The sequence below is a fragment of the Camponotus floridanus genome, unplaced genomic scaffold, assembly GCF_003227725.1.
Source record: "Camponotus floridanus strain SB8 unplaced genomic scaffold, Cflo_v7.5 scaffold35, whole genome shotgun sequence".
Lineage (NCBI taxonomy): Eukaryota > Metazoa > Arthropoda > Insecta > Hymenoptera > Formicidae > Camponotus > Camponotus floridanus.
Genome location: NW_020229492.1, coordinates 1,536,193 through 1,554,902, shown reverse-complemented (window position 1 = coordinate 1,554,902; position 18,710 = coordinate 1,536,193). Strand labels below are relative to the sequence as shown.

Here is an 18,710-nt window from a genome sequence, read left to right as displayed (position 1 = left end):
TATTTATCACGCCGTCACGTTTAAATCTTACCTGACTCAATGAAAAAAACAGAATAATAAAATTATGCTTTGAAGGCCATGAATTGTGATTTTGAACAATCATTTTTTTGTTGCATTATATGTTTTTATTTAACGTCATTGAAGAGAGATAAAAAGCATCACGAAAGGAAAAAATTAGCATCAGAATTTAATCAGATATTTAATGCTTGCATAAAGATACACATGTAATTATTACGTGTGTCCAAGTTACATATTATAATGTAATATAATAATCAATTACTTGTTGGCAATATAAGCGCATAGCAAGGTTAAAAAAAATTATCAAAGGATAGAGTGATTAATTACTTTGCAAATAATTATTAATATTTAAAAAAAAATAACATGATAATGTTTGTTTTACATAAATTGAAATTGAAGCAATATTAATTCACGAGAGCTAGTAAAAAATCTCGCTTCCCAGATAAACAAAGAGATGATCGCACAGTGCGTTTAGACGATTTACGCATATTTTCATTTTACAATTTATATGTATACATAATCAAGTGAAGTCACTAATTTACATAAACATAAAATATAAAACTAATTATGCACACATATTTGACTTCCTAAACATTTAATGGAAATAGTGGAGTATTAAATAATCTTCCAAGGAAGAAGAATCGAAAACTCTTGATCAGCTGATTGTATATGCTAATGATAAAAAAAAGAAATTTACGAATAAATTATGTAGAAGTTATTAATGCTGCATAAGATGCAACTCATATAATGAGAGATTTTATCGTGGTTGTATCAATCTTTGATCAAGAATCCTTTGTCGATTTGAGATTTTACGGCTTATGAAATTTAAAACATTTCGACGATGTTAATAAATAATGCTGCAATGTTTTAACTTGAGATGTCAAAATGCGCAATTACCAGAAATATAAACAGTATAAAATACTTAATACTTACGCGGAATATGTGTGTATTGATATATTTATACGAAAATAACTTTCTAATAGTTTTTATCGGAATGGTTGTTTTATTGTTAGATGAGAACACTAATCAATAGGAACCTGTTATCTTATAAATATGAGCAATGCCTTCTTTATACGAGATATTTTAAGATATTATCAGAAATTTCTCTTTCTTTAACATAGTGCTAATGATAAAAAGATATTAATTGGTAAGTAAAAAGCCGGAAATTTGCAATAAATAATTCTAGCGAAAACTTTCGCGTAAAGCCGTAACATGTAGTTCTCATTACATGAACCTATACACAGTTGCATATCGATAGGCGTTGCTATCTTGATGATCGCGTACACCCGACAAATTTTCGCGATTAGAAGCAAGAGAGGAGAGTGAATTTTTTTCGATTATCAACTCCGCAGAAGATGAAGATTGATGCAAAGCACTTATTACATCATCGGATGATTCAGCGTGATTCGTAAAAAAAGGAGAACTCATTTGCAGGACGATTTATCATGCTTTGCAAAAACCAAAACTCTAAGAGATTGCAGTCTTTCCCACGAAAGTGAGAACCGATCTTCATACGAGATAATCCACGTAAAATATTACAAGCTATTTTCTCGAAAACTATTAAGGATAGCGATGAGATTCCCTCACGATGTTCAAAATTCATTGTGAATCACTTTGTAGAACAAATGGAGTAGCCTGTGGATCATCCTTATACACAGGAAAAAAATAAGTGTCAAATCCAAACTTATATAGTTAAATTAACGCGTTCATTGTTTCATATATACGCAACAATTTATAACCTTCTTAGAAGAATTTATTCATTTTAAATTTAAACAATATTATGGTCTTATTTTAATATTATAATTGTCATCTCAACAATATATAATTATTTAATTCTACTTTAAGAAAATTATAATCTTTGATTTGAAAATGTTATTTTTTATCTAACATTGTTACTTTTCCATTCAAGAAAATTAAATCTTAAATCAGAAGAATATATTTTTCTTGATTGAATTATATAAAATGGCTTCATTCAAGCAAGCAATTATTCAAGCAATTATATTTTACTTTAATTAACACAATATAATTTTATTTCAACATTTTCCATGTTAAAATTAATGATGTTTTGTATGTACAATCCCAGCATAAGCTAAAAATCAATATTGACGAATATATCCATTTTTGGTGTATTTTGAGTAAGAAATTGTGCGAAATATTACAATTTGATCTAAACTACAGTGCACAGATATATTTTTTAATATTTATGTTTTTTAATATGCGTTTTTTTAATATTTATATTTTTTAATATGCGTTTTTACTGAAATATTCCGAATTTTGTTAATCGAAATGATTAACTTTTGGCAGAGAATTTCGCCTTGTGACAGATACATGGCTAACTTGACTGAATTATATTTAATATCTTTTTAACCAGTTAGTACTTGTATAATATTATTTGACCAAATATTTCCTCTGTATCTAAACTTTTGCAAATTTTAAACAAATTCTGAATATTATTTCCATGTGTTTTTGTCATTTAAATCGACGTGATTATGCGTTTCCCATAAGAATACATGTTAATTCGGTGCAAATTAAAATCCTTATACCTTGAATCAATTTAAAAATTCTACTGAAGATTCTAAACATATGTAAGGACATTCTGTACAATTTTCATTAAATTCTCAATATTTTGAAAATAGGTACAAAACATCCTTAAAGATATTTTTAAAACAAGAATGTCTTTTTCTGTGTATGTATGGACCTCAGAAATCTCCATTGCATCTTTTCTTAGCTGAATATTTTTTCTTATCACAGTTTTATCACAATTGAAATTCCCTGGAGAAATGTTCCAGGACAATAAATAATTAATTTAATATAATACATTTAATGTAATAAATAATAAATATAATAAAAATTTAATATAATATAATTCAATATAATAATACGATGTACGTTGCAACAATGCAACAAGAGATATTTTATTGTATTATGTATTTTATGCAAACATTTATTAAAGGAAATTAATACCTGCTTGAACGAAACAAATACAATTTTCTACAACAGGAAAGTATATATCCGCTAACATGATATTATATTTTTCACGATTAGACGTCGCATTGCAACATTATTACGGTTTCACTTTTGGCCCGTTGCAGTGTGCATTCCTCGATGTTCCGCAAAGTGCATACAATAAACGTGCGAACTAGACGAAAGTGAAATCAAACAATTTCAGAAAATTACGATGAACAAATAACACGTATGCATCCTGAATACAAGACAACTATATTTATCGTTGCGCTGACACATGATGTAATATCGTCAAAAAACGACGGAGAAAGCATACTCTAACATATACTTACAATTAGATTACATCATACATAGACATCGTTACGTGCCGACAGACTCGATATGAATTCTCATGCTCGATCACGTGCGCTATAATGACACACGTTCACATGGATTCGTGCGAATATTCGTGTAATTTTCCTCGAGATTTCGATAGATTATTTCATCGCGATGCGAATTATCTCGGGGATCATGACACAGTCCTCCGTCTTCGAAGAGTTTTATATATATAAATCTCTCTTTTATTTTACGCACAGAATCCCTTCGTTGATAATCGCACGTCAATCGATTTATTGATCCGTCCAACGAAGAATAGGACCTTTGTCCGCGCGTTTTTGTATAGATGCAATGACGCTGGGCATGCGTGCGTGCGTGCGTGCGTGCGTGCGTGCGTGCGAGGCAGCGTTATCGTTCCGTAAAACGTAGCCGTTAGTGAAAGCGCCGGTCTGTGGATGTGCAACAGGATGACCATGACACATTTCGCAACACGCCTCTATAATTCTCTATAATTCTCCAGATGCAATGTATATCGCAAAATTAAGTCGAAAATTGTCCGTCCTCTTATATTCACGGAACGAAAAGCCCGCGGCGATTTCGTACCGTCTCGCTCTTTTCCCTCTTTCCTTCCGTCTCTCAATGTTAAACTAATGACTCACGTACTTGTTATTCTACCACGCGTCGCATCATCTGTTATCTTTTTGCGATAATTTTTATATACAGGGTGTCCCATTTTAACTTTTACGCTCGAATATCTCGAAACCATGGCGGTTTCGGTGAAAATGTTTTAAACAAAAGTTGGTTTTAAGAGGACCATGAGATAGTGTCATTGATTTTACTTTGAAAAATTGTTTGAAGGTCATGTGAAGATGACCTTCAATTTTTTAAATGGAACTCCCTATTTTTCGATACATATTCTTGTAGCTTCTCGAGAGCTTTCCAAAACACTATAATAAAGTATTTCTTCATTGAGTACTTTTCGAGTTATGAGATCATTTCTTAATTTTACATAAACCGTAAAGTATCTAGAAAAATATTCATTTTTCGATTATCTTACCTTGATACTTTTATGTATAAAATAATGAGAGGAATCAATTAGTGAGACAAAACATAATTGTCTCGACAAAAAAAATGAAATTGCAAATTACATTTATTTTTCGAAACAATTATGTTGTGTTTTCTTTACACCAATTGATTCCTCTCATTATTTTGTACATAAAAGTATTAAGATAAGATAATCGAAAAATGAATGATTTACTCGATATTTTATGGTTTATGTAAAATTAAGAAATTATTTCAAGCCTCATAACTCGAAAAGTACTTAATAAAGAAATGTTTAGTTATAGTGTTTTGGGAAGCTTTCGAGATAAGCTACAAGAATAAGTAATAAAAAATAGGGGGTTCCATTTAAAAAATTGAAGATAATCTTCGCGTGACTTTCAAACAACTTTTCAAGGTAAAACCAATGACACCATCTTATGGCCCTCTTAAAACCATACAACTTTTGTTTAAAACATTTTCGCCGAAACTGCCATGGCTTCGAGATATTCGAGTGTGAATGAAACTCTGTATACAGGGTGTCCCAAAACTCATAATCAATCTTTCAAAGACAGATTCCTGGGATCATCTGAAGACGATTTTTCCTCAATGAAAATGTCGAGGCACTAATAATTTTCGAATTATAAGTGACTGGAAAGAAGGGGTATTTCGTAAACTAAGCTTTGCAGAAATAAAATATTACAAAATCATATTCTTCGATTAATTTTAAATAGAGTTTAATTGAGTTTTAATTTAAGGCTTAATTGCAAAGATATATATGATGACAAAAATTGGGAACATGCAAAAATGATGGCCTTCATCGACATTTTCGCTGAGGAAAAATCATCTCCAAATGATCCCAGGAATCTGTCTTTGAAAGATTGATTATGAGTTTTGGGATACCCTGTATATATACATATATTGTATATTATACGTAGTGTTATCCACTAAGTATATAATAATAGCGTGATATCATCACAAATAACTATCTACGGATGCGTCATGCATAATGAGTATATGCTAAATAATTTCTTAAAGATACATTAGAAGTTTGCATGCACGCATAGACACACATCCATACACACACTTACACATATGTATGTACATATGCTCGCAAAATATCATGTGTCATACGCTTTCAATAATCTCACTTTATAGATTCCTTAAGAATAAGTGAAAGCTCACGTTGTAACTTCTGAAAAGAATTAAGTGGTTGATATAAACTTCGAGAAAAAGTCATAATTTAAATTCTATCCGATGAATTTCAAGTAACAGGATATTTAACGGTTGAAACTTTCTCTCTCTATCAATGTAATTGATATACATTTACATGCTTATCTAGTTTTTCCATTTAACCTTGTTCCCATTAGAAATATCATTATCAACTAAAATGGCGTATTAATCTCAATATCCCTTGTCATTTCATTTTTCGCGTAAAATTGCAAATTTTAGCACGGAGTGTATTATATATGGTAGTGTATTATATATGGTGTATTATATATGGAGTGTATTATATAAACTGTTGAATAAAATTGTTAAACAACAGAATCAAGAGGAGGAAAATTCATGAAAGCTAGCTTAAAAAAATGGCTGGTTAAGGAAAATATTTTTCTTTTTTTAATTACTTGCGAGCAGCGACTAGTGATCGTATCTCGAGCGCTTTACGAGGACCTGATGGCAATGGCGGCCCACGCTTGGCCTCGGACACGCGAGAAGACGCACTAATAACCGCAAGACGTACAACTACCTAGCACATTCGCGTAAAGGTTTTCGACGGTGAAGCATAAAGTAAGAGGAGAACCGTGGCGTACCACCTTGGTGAACCGTGCGCCAGTTGCGTCATCGCTGCGATCGGCACCAACGCGCGAATACAGTGTCGTACTCGCGGAAAATTGCATCTATACCCTTCACCAGTGTGTATCCCGTGTATCTGCGGAGGAAAAGTTAAATCCACATACGTATCTCTCGGAACCGGTCGTTCTCCATTTGACGTTGATCGACGATCGCGAGTCTTCCTTGAGTGTTTCGATAATACAGTTCTGATAAGGTGCACTTCCGCTCCTTCAAATCTCTATCTCTTCTATTTGTGTGTGTTTATGGCAATTGAATGCGCCGTCTATTCATCCCACTCGATCGAAAGAAGCTTTTCTCGAAGTGCAAAGAAATGTTCAAGTCCTCTCGTTAAGTCCGCGCGTTGTTTAGTTTTGCTTAAATGAACATATAAGTAGAATCGCCGTATTGTCTATCAAAAGAGCAAGAAGAAACAGCGCGACGTTGAAACACAGCATGTCTTGGACGGTAAACAGTAAATCAAATCGTTCGTTGCATAATATCTTTACTTTTTTGTTTATAAACGCATGTTGAGAGAAAAATATAAATTATAGTACTTTTTAAAGTAATAAGATATCGATCAAGTCAGCACTGCAAAGATTTAATTCATCCAGTCATTATTAAGAATTTAAATATTTACAACACGAGGCGTCCTATGGGTGGTCTGACTGTTTCATTTTTATATTATATTCAAGGATGTTTTGTACCTATTTTCAAAATATTAAGAATTTAATGAAAATTGTACAGAATATCCTTACATATGTTTAGAATCTTCAGTAAAATTTTTAAATCGATTCAGTAAAGCGTTCACAAGTTATAAGGATTTTAATTTGCATCGAATTAACATTCATAAGCGTTCTTATAGGAAACGTATAATCACGTCGATTTAAATGACAAAAACACATGGAAATAATATTTAGAATTTGTTTAAAATTTGCAAAAGTTTAGGTACAGAGGAAATATTTGGTCAAATAATATTATACAAGTACTAATTGATTAAAAAGATATTAAATATAATTAAATGAAGTTAGCCATGTATCTGTCACAAGACGAATTCTCTGCCAAAAGTTAATCATTTCGATTAACAAAATTCGGAATATTTCAGTAAAATCGCAATAAATATTAAAAAATACATCTCTGATCAAATTGTAATATTCCACGCAATTTCTCATACTCAAAATACACCAAAAGTGGATATATTCGTCAATATTCATTTTCAGCTACTTTTTGCTGGGATTGTATACACAAAGCATCCTTAAAAATCAATTATTTATATTTAAAAATATATTTAAAAATATTTTAAATATAAACATTATAGTGTCTTTTGATATTAATAATTGGGAAAAACGCATTCCATAAATATAAATTTTGATCGCATGTGTATATATTTTGCAGGCTCGGAAAAATTAGTGATCAAAGTGTAAATATATTTTACTGCAACAGCAAACCGGATGTTAATATTGTAAAAATTGACAGATAATTATCGTTGCGCACGATAACTCTTGCGAAAGTTCATATAATTATCATATCGTTTTGATATCTTACGAAAAAAGTCATCTCTTATGATACACTTTAAGATATTGACAAATCTGTTAGATAAATATTATTTCAAAACAACATATATACGTATATTAATTAAATTTTACATGGAATTGATATAATAATGAATTCATCACTTCTCTTAAATACGTCGAAGAAAAATACTTTATCGATACAATAATCGTGTAGTCATTTATTTTAATGACATTACGAGACATTTCAACGTTTGTTTGTTAAAAGTATACTAGTAAGAAATATAAGTGAACAGTTTTCAAACTACGCATATACAATTTATTTAATATCAGCTCTGTAAATCTAAAATATTTTCCGAACGCAAATTTATTAGTTATACATTATGTAATATGTGTTACATAACAAAACTTTCGATATGTTAATTATTTTTTTTCTTCATACAAAGTTCTTCTTTACTTATGCATGCATTTTTTGATTATTTATTCTCTTGTTAAGGATGTTTTGTACCTATTTTAAAAATATTGAGAAGAATAATGAAAATTGTACAGAATCCTTACATATGTTTAGAATCTTCAGTACAATTTTTAATCGATTCACTAAAGCGTTCACAAGTTATGAGGATTTTAATTTGCATCGAATTAACATGTATTCTTATGGGAAACGCATAACCACATCGATTTAAATGACAACACATAGAAATAATATTTAGAATTTGTTTAAAATTTGTAAAAGTTTAGATACAGGGGAAATATTGGGTCAAATAATATTATACAAGTACTAATTGGTTAAAAAGATATTAAATATAATTAAATGAAGTCATGTATCTGTCACAAGACGAAATTCTCTATCAAAAGTTAATCATTTCGATTAACAAAATTCGGAATATTTCAGTAAAATCGCAATAAATATTAAAAAATACATCTCTGATTAAATTGTAATATTCCACACAATTTCTTACTCAAAATACACCAAAGTGGATATATATTCGTCAATATTGATTTTCAGCTACTTTTTGCTGGGATTGTACATACAAAACATCTTTAAGTTACTTCTTTTGAAATTATATTTCGTCGCTGCCATAGATCTGACCAGGCCCGTCTTAAATCACTAAGTCCCTCCAAGTTCGCGCTACTGTAACCGCGTTTAGATCTTCAAGGACAAGGAAGTCTCTCTCTTGTACCTGTAAAAACTAAAAATACTTTCGGAATTTAAGTCGTGCGCGAGCAAGACTGTCGATTATCATTCGTCTTATCTACGCGGATCGCGCGCAAGAAATATATATACGTATACACATGTCTTGCATAATTGTGCGCACGTCCATAAATATAAAAGGATATTATCTAGCAAAGCTGGCAGAGGCAAGTTCAGCAGCGGTTGCTGCGCAAGTGACAGTACGATCCACGATTGAATGAGCGCGTGATTTCGTTCTTGACGCGCCGCAACGATCTCGATCAAGAGACGATCTTGCAAATCTCGAATGAAATATTAGGCCATCGCTTCGTGTGTTATCATGCCGCAGAACAGCCAAACGATCAGCAACGGTGTCGAGCCGGAAACGATCCCGATAAAGCATCAGGACAAATCGGAGAAAGATTCGAGAGATCGGGGGACTTTCGAACAACAGGCTGATGTCAAGGAGAATCTAGAATTTCGCAAGGACGAGATGCCCGAGCTCAAGGATGATCAGCTGTTACAAGACGACGAGCAGATAAGTTTGGATTTCAGCATCCCGCCGGAAGTCATGGAATATGCTAGAAGAGTGCTCGGGGAGACCGATGAGGTCAAGTGTCAGACACTGCAGGAATTACGCGACATGATCTACGGTAATTCAAATTGCAATATTAGTCTGAGATATGAATGATTGGTTAAATGGAAAAGATGTGTCGGTGCTGTCAGTTGATAGTTTTTTAAATATGCCTGAAGAAGAGAATATGGAGTAATTTAGGGACATTTCGACATAAAAATAATATTTCTGGATGATTTTTAATGTTTTGCAAACTGAAATGATTACTTTAATCTTTAATATTTATTTTATATATATTTTAAGAAATCAAATTCAAAATATAAACGGTAGTAAAGGCGTTATAAAAATATTCGAAAATATGATTTTTTTAAAAATACATATCTCTGTGTGTATTTAAAATATGTGCATAATAAAATTATATGAATAAATAAAAAATATCTAAACGTAATTTTCGCAAAAGCTTAGTTCTTCCACATTTGCTTTTATTGAAATTATTTTTAACATTTTCTATAATATAAATATCTTGCAATATAATTAATATTGTATTTTTGAGAGTCTAGTTTCCATATAATTCCAAATAAAAATATCGAAATTTTTCATACATCCTTAAATTGCTATAATTTTCCAGAAATTTTTACTCGCTATAAAAACTATATGTTTGTGACAATATCTTTTTAAATATAGTTTATTAAATATAGTTTATTATTATAATAATAGAATCAAAAAATGATTTCTTTTTCTTAAGATGTCTTTAAATTAAAATAAACGTCTTTCTTTCGAATTTGACAAATTTATAATCTTACAATAAGATAAAAATTTTATCAAGTTGTGTTTTTATTGTTTAGGATTTAATGTGTAATATATATATTCTTTGGCAGAAAGAGGCGAGTGTTTGCCGCATAGGATGGATGATGATTTTCTCATCAGATTTCTTCGCGCCAGAAGCTTTAATTTAAAAAGAGCGCACAGGCTGGTGAGTTGTAAATGTAGATATTAATACTGACACTGATACTGACATTTATAATGAACAATTAACGAGATAAGGATGAAAAGTGAATAGATAGTTCACTTAAATCGATTAAAGAGAAAAAGAAGTTGCTTCCATTGTTAAATTTATGCTGTCATCGACATGTTTTTAGATGAGAGTGAGTAGATGAGAGATTATCTCGTACAAGAATAGGAATGTCAATCAAGAGAAAAGAGAAAACAAAAAGATAAAGAAATGTTAATAATACTTTAAATTTCCATTTAAAAGATTCTGTATAAAAAAAAAGAAAGAGTTATAAATACTTATAATTGTGATTTTGCAATAAAAACAATAATAAATTTTATAATGAAAATTTATAGTAAATTAAATTATAATAATATAAATTACACATATAAATTACATGAGAGCAATTTTGTAAACAATTTTTTAAATCTGTGATGTATTTCTACTTTTTTTCCAGAGTCAATATTATTGATTAACTACCTTACATTAAATATGGATTAATATATTAAACGCACTATTAACATTTTAAATACACGATTAACATATTATATACACAATTTACATACACAAAAGATTAGAAAACTATTTTTCAGGCAATTCAATCGAAGATCATATATCAGACGCATAATTATAAAATCTAGATTGAATGCTTGATTACATACAGAATAAATATAAATGCAAAGTCTTGAAAATTAAGTTTTATTGATCATCTGTTGTCAAATACATTATTATGCTGTTAAATAATTATGTATAAAACAATAATTATATTTTGAAAAATTTATTAAAACTTATATATCAAAATTTTTATATACGAAATTATATAAAAATACACAAAATAAAAATAATAAAAAAAAAATTTTTTAAAGTTATATATATAATTATATAAAATTATGTATAAGTATATATAATATATTTCATATATTTATATATAATTATATATAATTAAGTATATTTTATTTAAAGGTAAATTTAAAAAAGTAGAAATTATTGTAAAATTCTTGGTTTTTTTATGTTATATTTCTAAATTTGTCTATATGTATCTGCCTATACATCTCTCTCTCTCTCTCTCTCTCTCTCTCTCTCTCTCTCTCTCTCTCTCTCTCTTTATAATAGTATTACATATATACATAATCTCATCGGATTTAATATTATATATAAAATTATATATTATTATATGAAATTAAAAAAATTGCTCGAGAGAGATATAAGAGAACAATTTATCTGACATTTATTTATAAACGCTTTCTGAAAGAACATCATGAGACGGAATTAACCTTGTTTCTTTAGGTATATAATTTGTCTAATAATTAAACTATATTCCTGGAAATTATAACAAGCTTACAACAACTTAGAAATATTTCTTTATTATGAATCACCTATTGACTCATAATGTGAAACTTGTTTGCAAGTTATAAATTTAATTACAGAGACTCTTGTATAAGTAAAAAATATCACTGTATATAAATGTATTAAATTTTACATTATTTAGAAAATTTACAGCGCAGGTAATAAATATTTATATCATCTGAACACTTAAAAGATTTCAATTTTCCATAATGTCTAATTTTTTATTTAACTATGTGATTGTACTTTTTAGAATTATTAGTAGAATCAGGTATATACTGAAAAAGTAAAAAATATTTTTCTCATTTTTATGCATGATTACTTACGCAATACTATAATCGTCAATTGACGCAACATAATCGCAGTGATAATCTTCATTTGCAAATTTGTTTTTTGTTTAGTATTATAGTATTAAGAAAATAAATTTATACTTATATATTTATATAAGTATAATTTTTTTAAATTTCTTTTTATTATTTTTTTATCACTTTTACGATATTTATTATATTTTATTATCTTTAATTTACTTTATACAACTTGCGATACACCGATATCAACGAATTTATTAACGAATGTAATTTCACGTCATGTTTAATAAAAATATATTTATTCAAGGAATGTGAATGGCTGTAACTATATGGATCTATCGATAATTAATATTAAAAGTCACTTCAACAGAATAGAACGTGAACACGAAGTAAATTGTCTGTTGCACAATTATGCCAAGGAAAACTGCTATGCTTTTTTGAAAAATCGATAATTTTCTGACATTTTGAGGAGAAATTGAATAATAAAAGAATCGCTTTTTAATCGAGTAATCGAGACATCAATTGATCCAAATTACTATCGAATAATTTTGAAATAATCATAACTTTTTAGCAAAAATGAGAAACAAAAAGAATAAAATTAGAATATTTTATCATACATTCTCAATAACGATGATATCAATGAATTATTTAACATGATTTGACGTCGGATAATATAATGATAACTCATATCATTTCATCATGTTATTCAAAATTTTTTTATTCATAAGATAAAATTGCTATTTCTTCGAAGATCAATCATATTTATTAAAATTTAAAGAATGTGAATGGCTTTGACTTATAGGTATCAATAAATAATATTAAAAATACTTCAGTGAATAAAACGTGAATACGAGGTAAACTACCCGTTGCACAATTATGTCAAGGCAAACTAATTTACTTTGGTAAGAAATCGAATACGAGTGTTAGCACAGTGCACTAGCATTTTAAAGAGAGATTGAATAATAAAAAAAATAATGCGAAATTTAAATTGCCTTTCAACAGAGTAATCGAGACATTAATTGCTACTAATTACCATCGAATAGTTTTAATTGCGATTTTCTAGCAAAATTAATAAATAGAAATAATAAGCTAAATAATATAAAGCTAGAATATTTCATTAAACCGAGTTTCATTAAACCATTAGATCACCGTCCATTAAAAACCGTCTTTAGGACGGTTCGTCGTAAATTCCTGCATAAGACAATTTAATCATAAATTCCTGCATATGCATAAGAAGACAAACAGACTATTCATAAATTTTAATGCAACCGATGAATAATAAATTAACAATTTATTCATCGATATTCGAGGAATTATAATTTGTCTCAATTCGTCTCATTTGTCTCAATTTATCTCAACGCTGTATAACATAATAAACAGCACGAATATTTATGTTTTGTTTACGCGATTCCAACTTATAAAATGAATGAGAGACTTTCTTTCGATAGATCGTGAATTACTATAACTTCAAAGAGGAACATCCAGAGATCCATCAGCAGCTAAACCCGACGGAGATGAGGTACATTGGCGACGACAACGTGATCACCGTACCACCGTACAGGAATCAGTGCGGTAGACGTCTGCTAATCTACCGGATAGGCAATTGGAAGCCGAGTAAATATCCCATCGAAGAGCTCTTCAAGGCCACGACTTGCGTGCTCGAGCTGGGTATCCTCGAGCCTAGAGCGCAGATTCTGGGCGGTATCGTTATCTTTGACCTCAAGGATATCACTATGGCACACGCGTGGACCGTGACTCCTCAGGTAATCTCAATGTCATTTTTTTTCTCATCTATAATTTGTTTATGTCACACTCGTGCATGGATCGCGATTTGATTGGCATTAATTGCAATCGGGAAACAAAAAGGAAACTAATATATAGGTATACAGGATGTTTTATTTCAAATAATACGCTCAAATATCTCTGAAACGGTGCGTTAAATAAAAACATGTTTCCAACAAAACTTGTATGGCTTGAAGGGGGCCATCAGATGGTGGCAATAATTTAACCTTGGAGAGTCATTTGAAGATCACGCGAAGATCACCGTCCATTTCTTAAACGGAACCCCTTATTTTTTATTGCATATTCTTGTAGCTTATCTCGAGAGTTTTCCAAAACACTATAATTAAATATTTCTTCATTGAGTACTTTTCGAATTATGAGGCTTGAAATCATTTCTTAATTTTACATAAACCGTAAAATATCTTGTAAAATATTCATTTTTCGATTATCTTATCTTAATAATTTTATGTACAAAATAATGAGAGGAATCAATTGGTATAAAGAAAACACATAATTACTTCGAAAAAATATATACAGGGTGTCCCATGTAACCTGACAAATCGAAATAACTCAAAAAATACGCATTTTACGACATAATATCCAAAATAAAAGTTGTTCCTGTCGAAGAGGGCCGTCGAATGATACCAAAATCGACCCCGCCCCCGCTCCCCTGGGGGTGGGGTGGGGGGCAACTTTTAAATCTCAAACGGGAACTCCCATTTTTTATTGCATATTCTTGTAGCTTATCTCGAGAGCTTTCCAAAACACTATAATTAAGTACCTTTTCATTAAGTACTTTTTGAGTTATAAGGCTTGAAATAATTTCTTAATTTTACATAAACCATAAAATATCTAGTAAACCATTTATTTTTTGATTATCTTACCTTGATACTTTTATGTACAAAATAATGAGAGGAATCAATTGGTGTAAAGAAAACACATAGTTGTTTCTAAGAAAAAATATGTAATTTGCAATTAACAATTCCATATTTTTTCTTAAAAACAACTTTCTGTTTTCTTTACACCAATTGATTCCTCTCATTATTTTGTACATAAAAGTATTAAGGTAAGATAATCGAAAAATGAATATTTTATCAGATATTTTATGGTTTATGCAAAATTAAGAAATGATTTCAAGCCTCATAACTCGAAAAGTACTCAATGAAGAAATACTTTATTATAGTTTTTTGGAAAGCTCTCGAGATAAGCTATACGAATATGTAATAAAAAATAGGAGATTCCATTTAAGAAATTAACGGTGATCTTTACGTGACCTTCAAATGACTCTCCAAGTTCAAATAATTGCCACTATCTAATGACCCTCTTTAAGCCATATAACTTTTGTTTCAAACATTTTTTTAACGCAGCGTTTCGAAGATATTTGAGCGTATTATTTAAAATGGAACACTGTATATGTATTGATGACGTAACATGAGATAATTTGTTTTCTCCAGGTGGCAACTATGATGCTATCTCTGATGGTGACTGCGTTTCCCATAAAGATCCACGAGTTGCACATTATCCATCAATCGTGGATTTTTGACACTATCTTCACGGTATTCAAACCGCTGCTCGACACAAACATGCGGAATAGAATATTCTTCCACGGCGGTGACTACAAGAGTCTTCACAAGCATGTCTCGCCCGAATATCTACCGAAGATTTACGGCGGTGTGAGAAACGAGCTGCCTTATTATAAGTGGATCGAAGCACTAATCAAGGATCCGAAAGTTGTCGATCAAATGAACAAGATGGGATACGTCGTCACGAACGAGATCCTCGAGTCCTTCGGCCAAAAGTAAAACCAGAACTCTAGGGCTTTCAAACATTGAAATCGCATTATTTTACATATCTTTCACGCTGCAATACTTATTCGCACATTTTTATTATTAGCGCTTGCTTTTTTGCTACCGTCCCTCTCAATTTGTACCAATTGGGATATATACAGCATATCCGAGAAGTTTTACTTTTAGTTTATCGATTAATTTTAAGCCGATTTTTTATATTATTTATATTTGATATTATATATGTTGGTAGATCTAAGTTTTTCAAGAATAAATATTCCGCTAAGCATCTGGATTAAGTTACACGTTGCTTGAATTTTCGCGCACGATCGCGAACTCGTTGCAATCGCAATTATCGTGTGCCTTACCACACCTATAGCATATAAGCTAATGGCGAGTTTGCGATAGGAATCGTTGTGTTTCTCTGCACGATTTCATCTGATAAATTCGCTGCTTTTCTGTGCCCCTTCAGCGATGTAGGTTGATTTCCTTCTCGCAATTTATCAATCGATCGATTATCGGGAAATGATCTCATCCTGCATTGTTATCCGAGTTTAGATTTAATGCACGTCGCGGTGCTCGATTAATTCAGGTTCAAATGTGTTGAATTCACCTCTCTTGTAGCGAGATCGTGACACGTATAACTAAAAGAGTCACGTACCGTAACTCGATCGGATTACTTGCGTTTTTTATTTAAAAAGAAAGTAGTAAAAATAACAAAAGTAACTCGTGATAATATGGCTGTATTGAGAAAAATTGTTTAATTGTATTAACAAGATGTATATAATTAAAGGCATTTTGGTTAAATCAAACAAGAATTTTTAGTTATCGTGATAAGACTCGATTTTTTATAACTAGAACGTTTAATAGATTTTATTATAAGGCTTTGGTTGGTTTTTTGGTTGGATTTATAAAATTTCTTGTTACATTAATTTCTTTGCATGCTTCTTAATTTAATTCGTATTCAATATTTGTCATAAAATGTATATAAAGAACTAGTATTAACATTAAATCCAAAGTATATTTTTTTTCTCTTACAAGCAATAGTGCTAGAAAGAGGACGCTAGCTCTCTGATTGTGTGTGTTTGAGCTGCATCCTCTTCTTGTATCACTGTTTTTCAGTTTAATTTCTAACAAACTGAATTTGAAATAATTTATTCAATAATCTGAATTGAATTTATGCAATAATTTTGTTGGAATTCAAAATATTAAACAGACTTTTGAGATTAGATGGAAAAAATTTTAGACGACTTGATGTTGGCAAGTATTATTAACTAGAAAATTTGATAAACAATGATTTAACAGGAAGAAATTAATCAGATTCATTTGGTAATTCCTACAAGAATTTTGATTCATCCATTTTTCAACAGACATACTGGTTGAATCTATCAGTATTCTAATTAATGCAACCAGATTTTTTTCTCAGTGTGGGAAATAAAAATAGTGCGGCAACTAATATTCAGTACATTATATGCAAGAATTAAACACATGCAAGAAATATGCTGGAATTAATGAATTTGAATAATAAAAACAAAATGACGAGGAAATAAAAGATAAAAACACGCTTATTAAAAATAAATAATGAGCGTGTAATAACTCATATAATCTTTTTTTTTTTTGAAATACATCAACATCGTAAGAATTAATCACGCAGATACCACAACAGATAACTTATTTATATATAGCTTGTTGAATTGCGCGAGTAAGTCAAGTCCCGATAATATTCGTGATTGTAAACTAACGATGATAATGAGAGATAATTCTGCGAAACAGATGTGGTTTAATCGTCGACTAAGATTGATTAATGTTCCTGGAATATCGCTAAGAAATAAAATTGCTTCATAATGAAAAAAGAGTAGCTAAACGAGGCATTCCGCGATAACTGGGACGTAATTAGATATGAAGAATAAATTGCAAATACAGTAAAAGGAGCTTATGTCTTAATGCGTATAATTGACTTAGAATTATGAATCAAAGCATGAAGAAAATAGAAGACAAACGCTTATAATCTAAATTTCATGAGTGTGACTTTATCTGTGATTAAGAGAATGAGTGCGCGAGTTTTGATACATTCCATATAATTAGAATCAATATTTGAAAACATTTTCAGTTATATAATTTCTGCACAATTTTTATATTAATTGCTTTATCTCTTCTCTCTTTAATCGCATATTCACTGATCGTTATAACCTTTATTATTCATGACTTGATTGAACAATTTCTCTCTTAAGAGGGTAGTTTTATATATATGTATAGAGTGAGTCATCAAAAATTGCCATATTCTTGAATTCTAAGACATTTATTTTGTAGAAAAATATTTCAGAAAATTGTTTAATTTCGAGGAAGACTGATTAGTTTGATTTTAATATTTTAATATTTTAAATAATCTTTTCTGTTTAAAAATATGCTTTTTATATAAAGCAATTTTTTATTATTTTATTTATATAAATATTACAGCAACATAAATATATATCATAACGGAACTAATTTATAGAATTTGATAATTTATTTTAACATATTATAACGTAAAATGTGCAATATCTTCTAAAAGATTTATTTTTCACAATGACTTATTTTAATACCACAAATTTTAGTACACAAAGAGTAAATGAAATAAGTTATTTGATATAAAAATATATAATTGCATTTTTTTAAAGAGGATATGTCTACATTTTACAGATATAAAGCTGCATTTGTAAAATAAAAATAAGTTCCTAGTCGATCCTACTCATTATTTTGTTTATTAAAAATTTAACATATATTTTAGTAGAAAGAATGCTTTACGAGATATTACATATCTTACATTACTATATGATAAAACAAATTATAAGAAATATCTTGCAAACTATTGATTTTTTTTATTATTACACCTTATGTATATAATATTTTTATCTAAAATACTGAGAAGAATCGACTCTCCGAAGTAAAAAAAATACATAATTCTATTCTTCTAAACAAATATAATAAAAAATGACTTGGAAATTTGTAAAGCGGCTAAAATAAAATCATGCTAATTAAAATATCTCTCTGAAACATCTTTCCATAAAACACCTATCTTAGGATCGATTAGAAATGCCAAT

General features: G+C 29.7%; 1 protein-coding gene across 2 annotated transcripts; it reads left to right on the top strand.

Moving 5' to 3' along the window:
• Positions 1-6,086: 6,086 nt before the first annotated feature.
• Positions 6,087-16,430, top strand: LOC105258161 (alpha-tocopherol transfer protein). 2 transcript variants are annotated; one of them, XM_011269258.3, is made up of 5 exons: positions 6,087-6,633; positions 8,760-9,500; positions 10,300-10,394; positions 13,513-13,827; positions 15,301-16,430. In XM_011269258.3, exons 2-5 carry the CDS (start codon positions 9,188-9,190, stop codon positions 15,646-15,648), a joined length of 1,071 nt encoding a protein of 356 aa, XP_011267560.1. In that variant the 5' UTR covers positions 6,087-6,633; positions 8,760-9,187; the 3' UTR covers positions 15,649-16,430. The 2 variants fall into 2 exon arrangements, with proteins under 2 accessions (XP_011267560.1, XP_025266626.1); XM_025410841.1 differs by having other exon boundaries at positions 8,683-9,500.
• Positions 16,431-18,710: the final 2,280 nt, after the last annotated feature.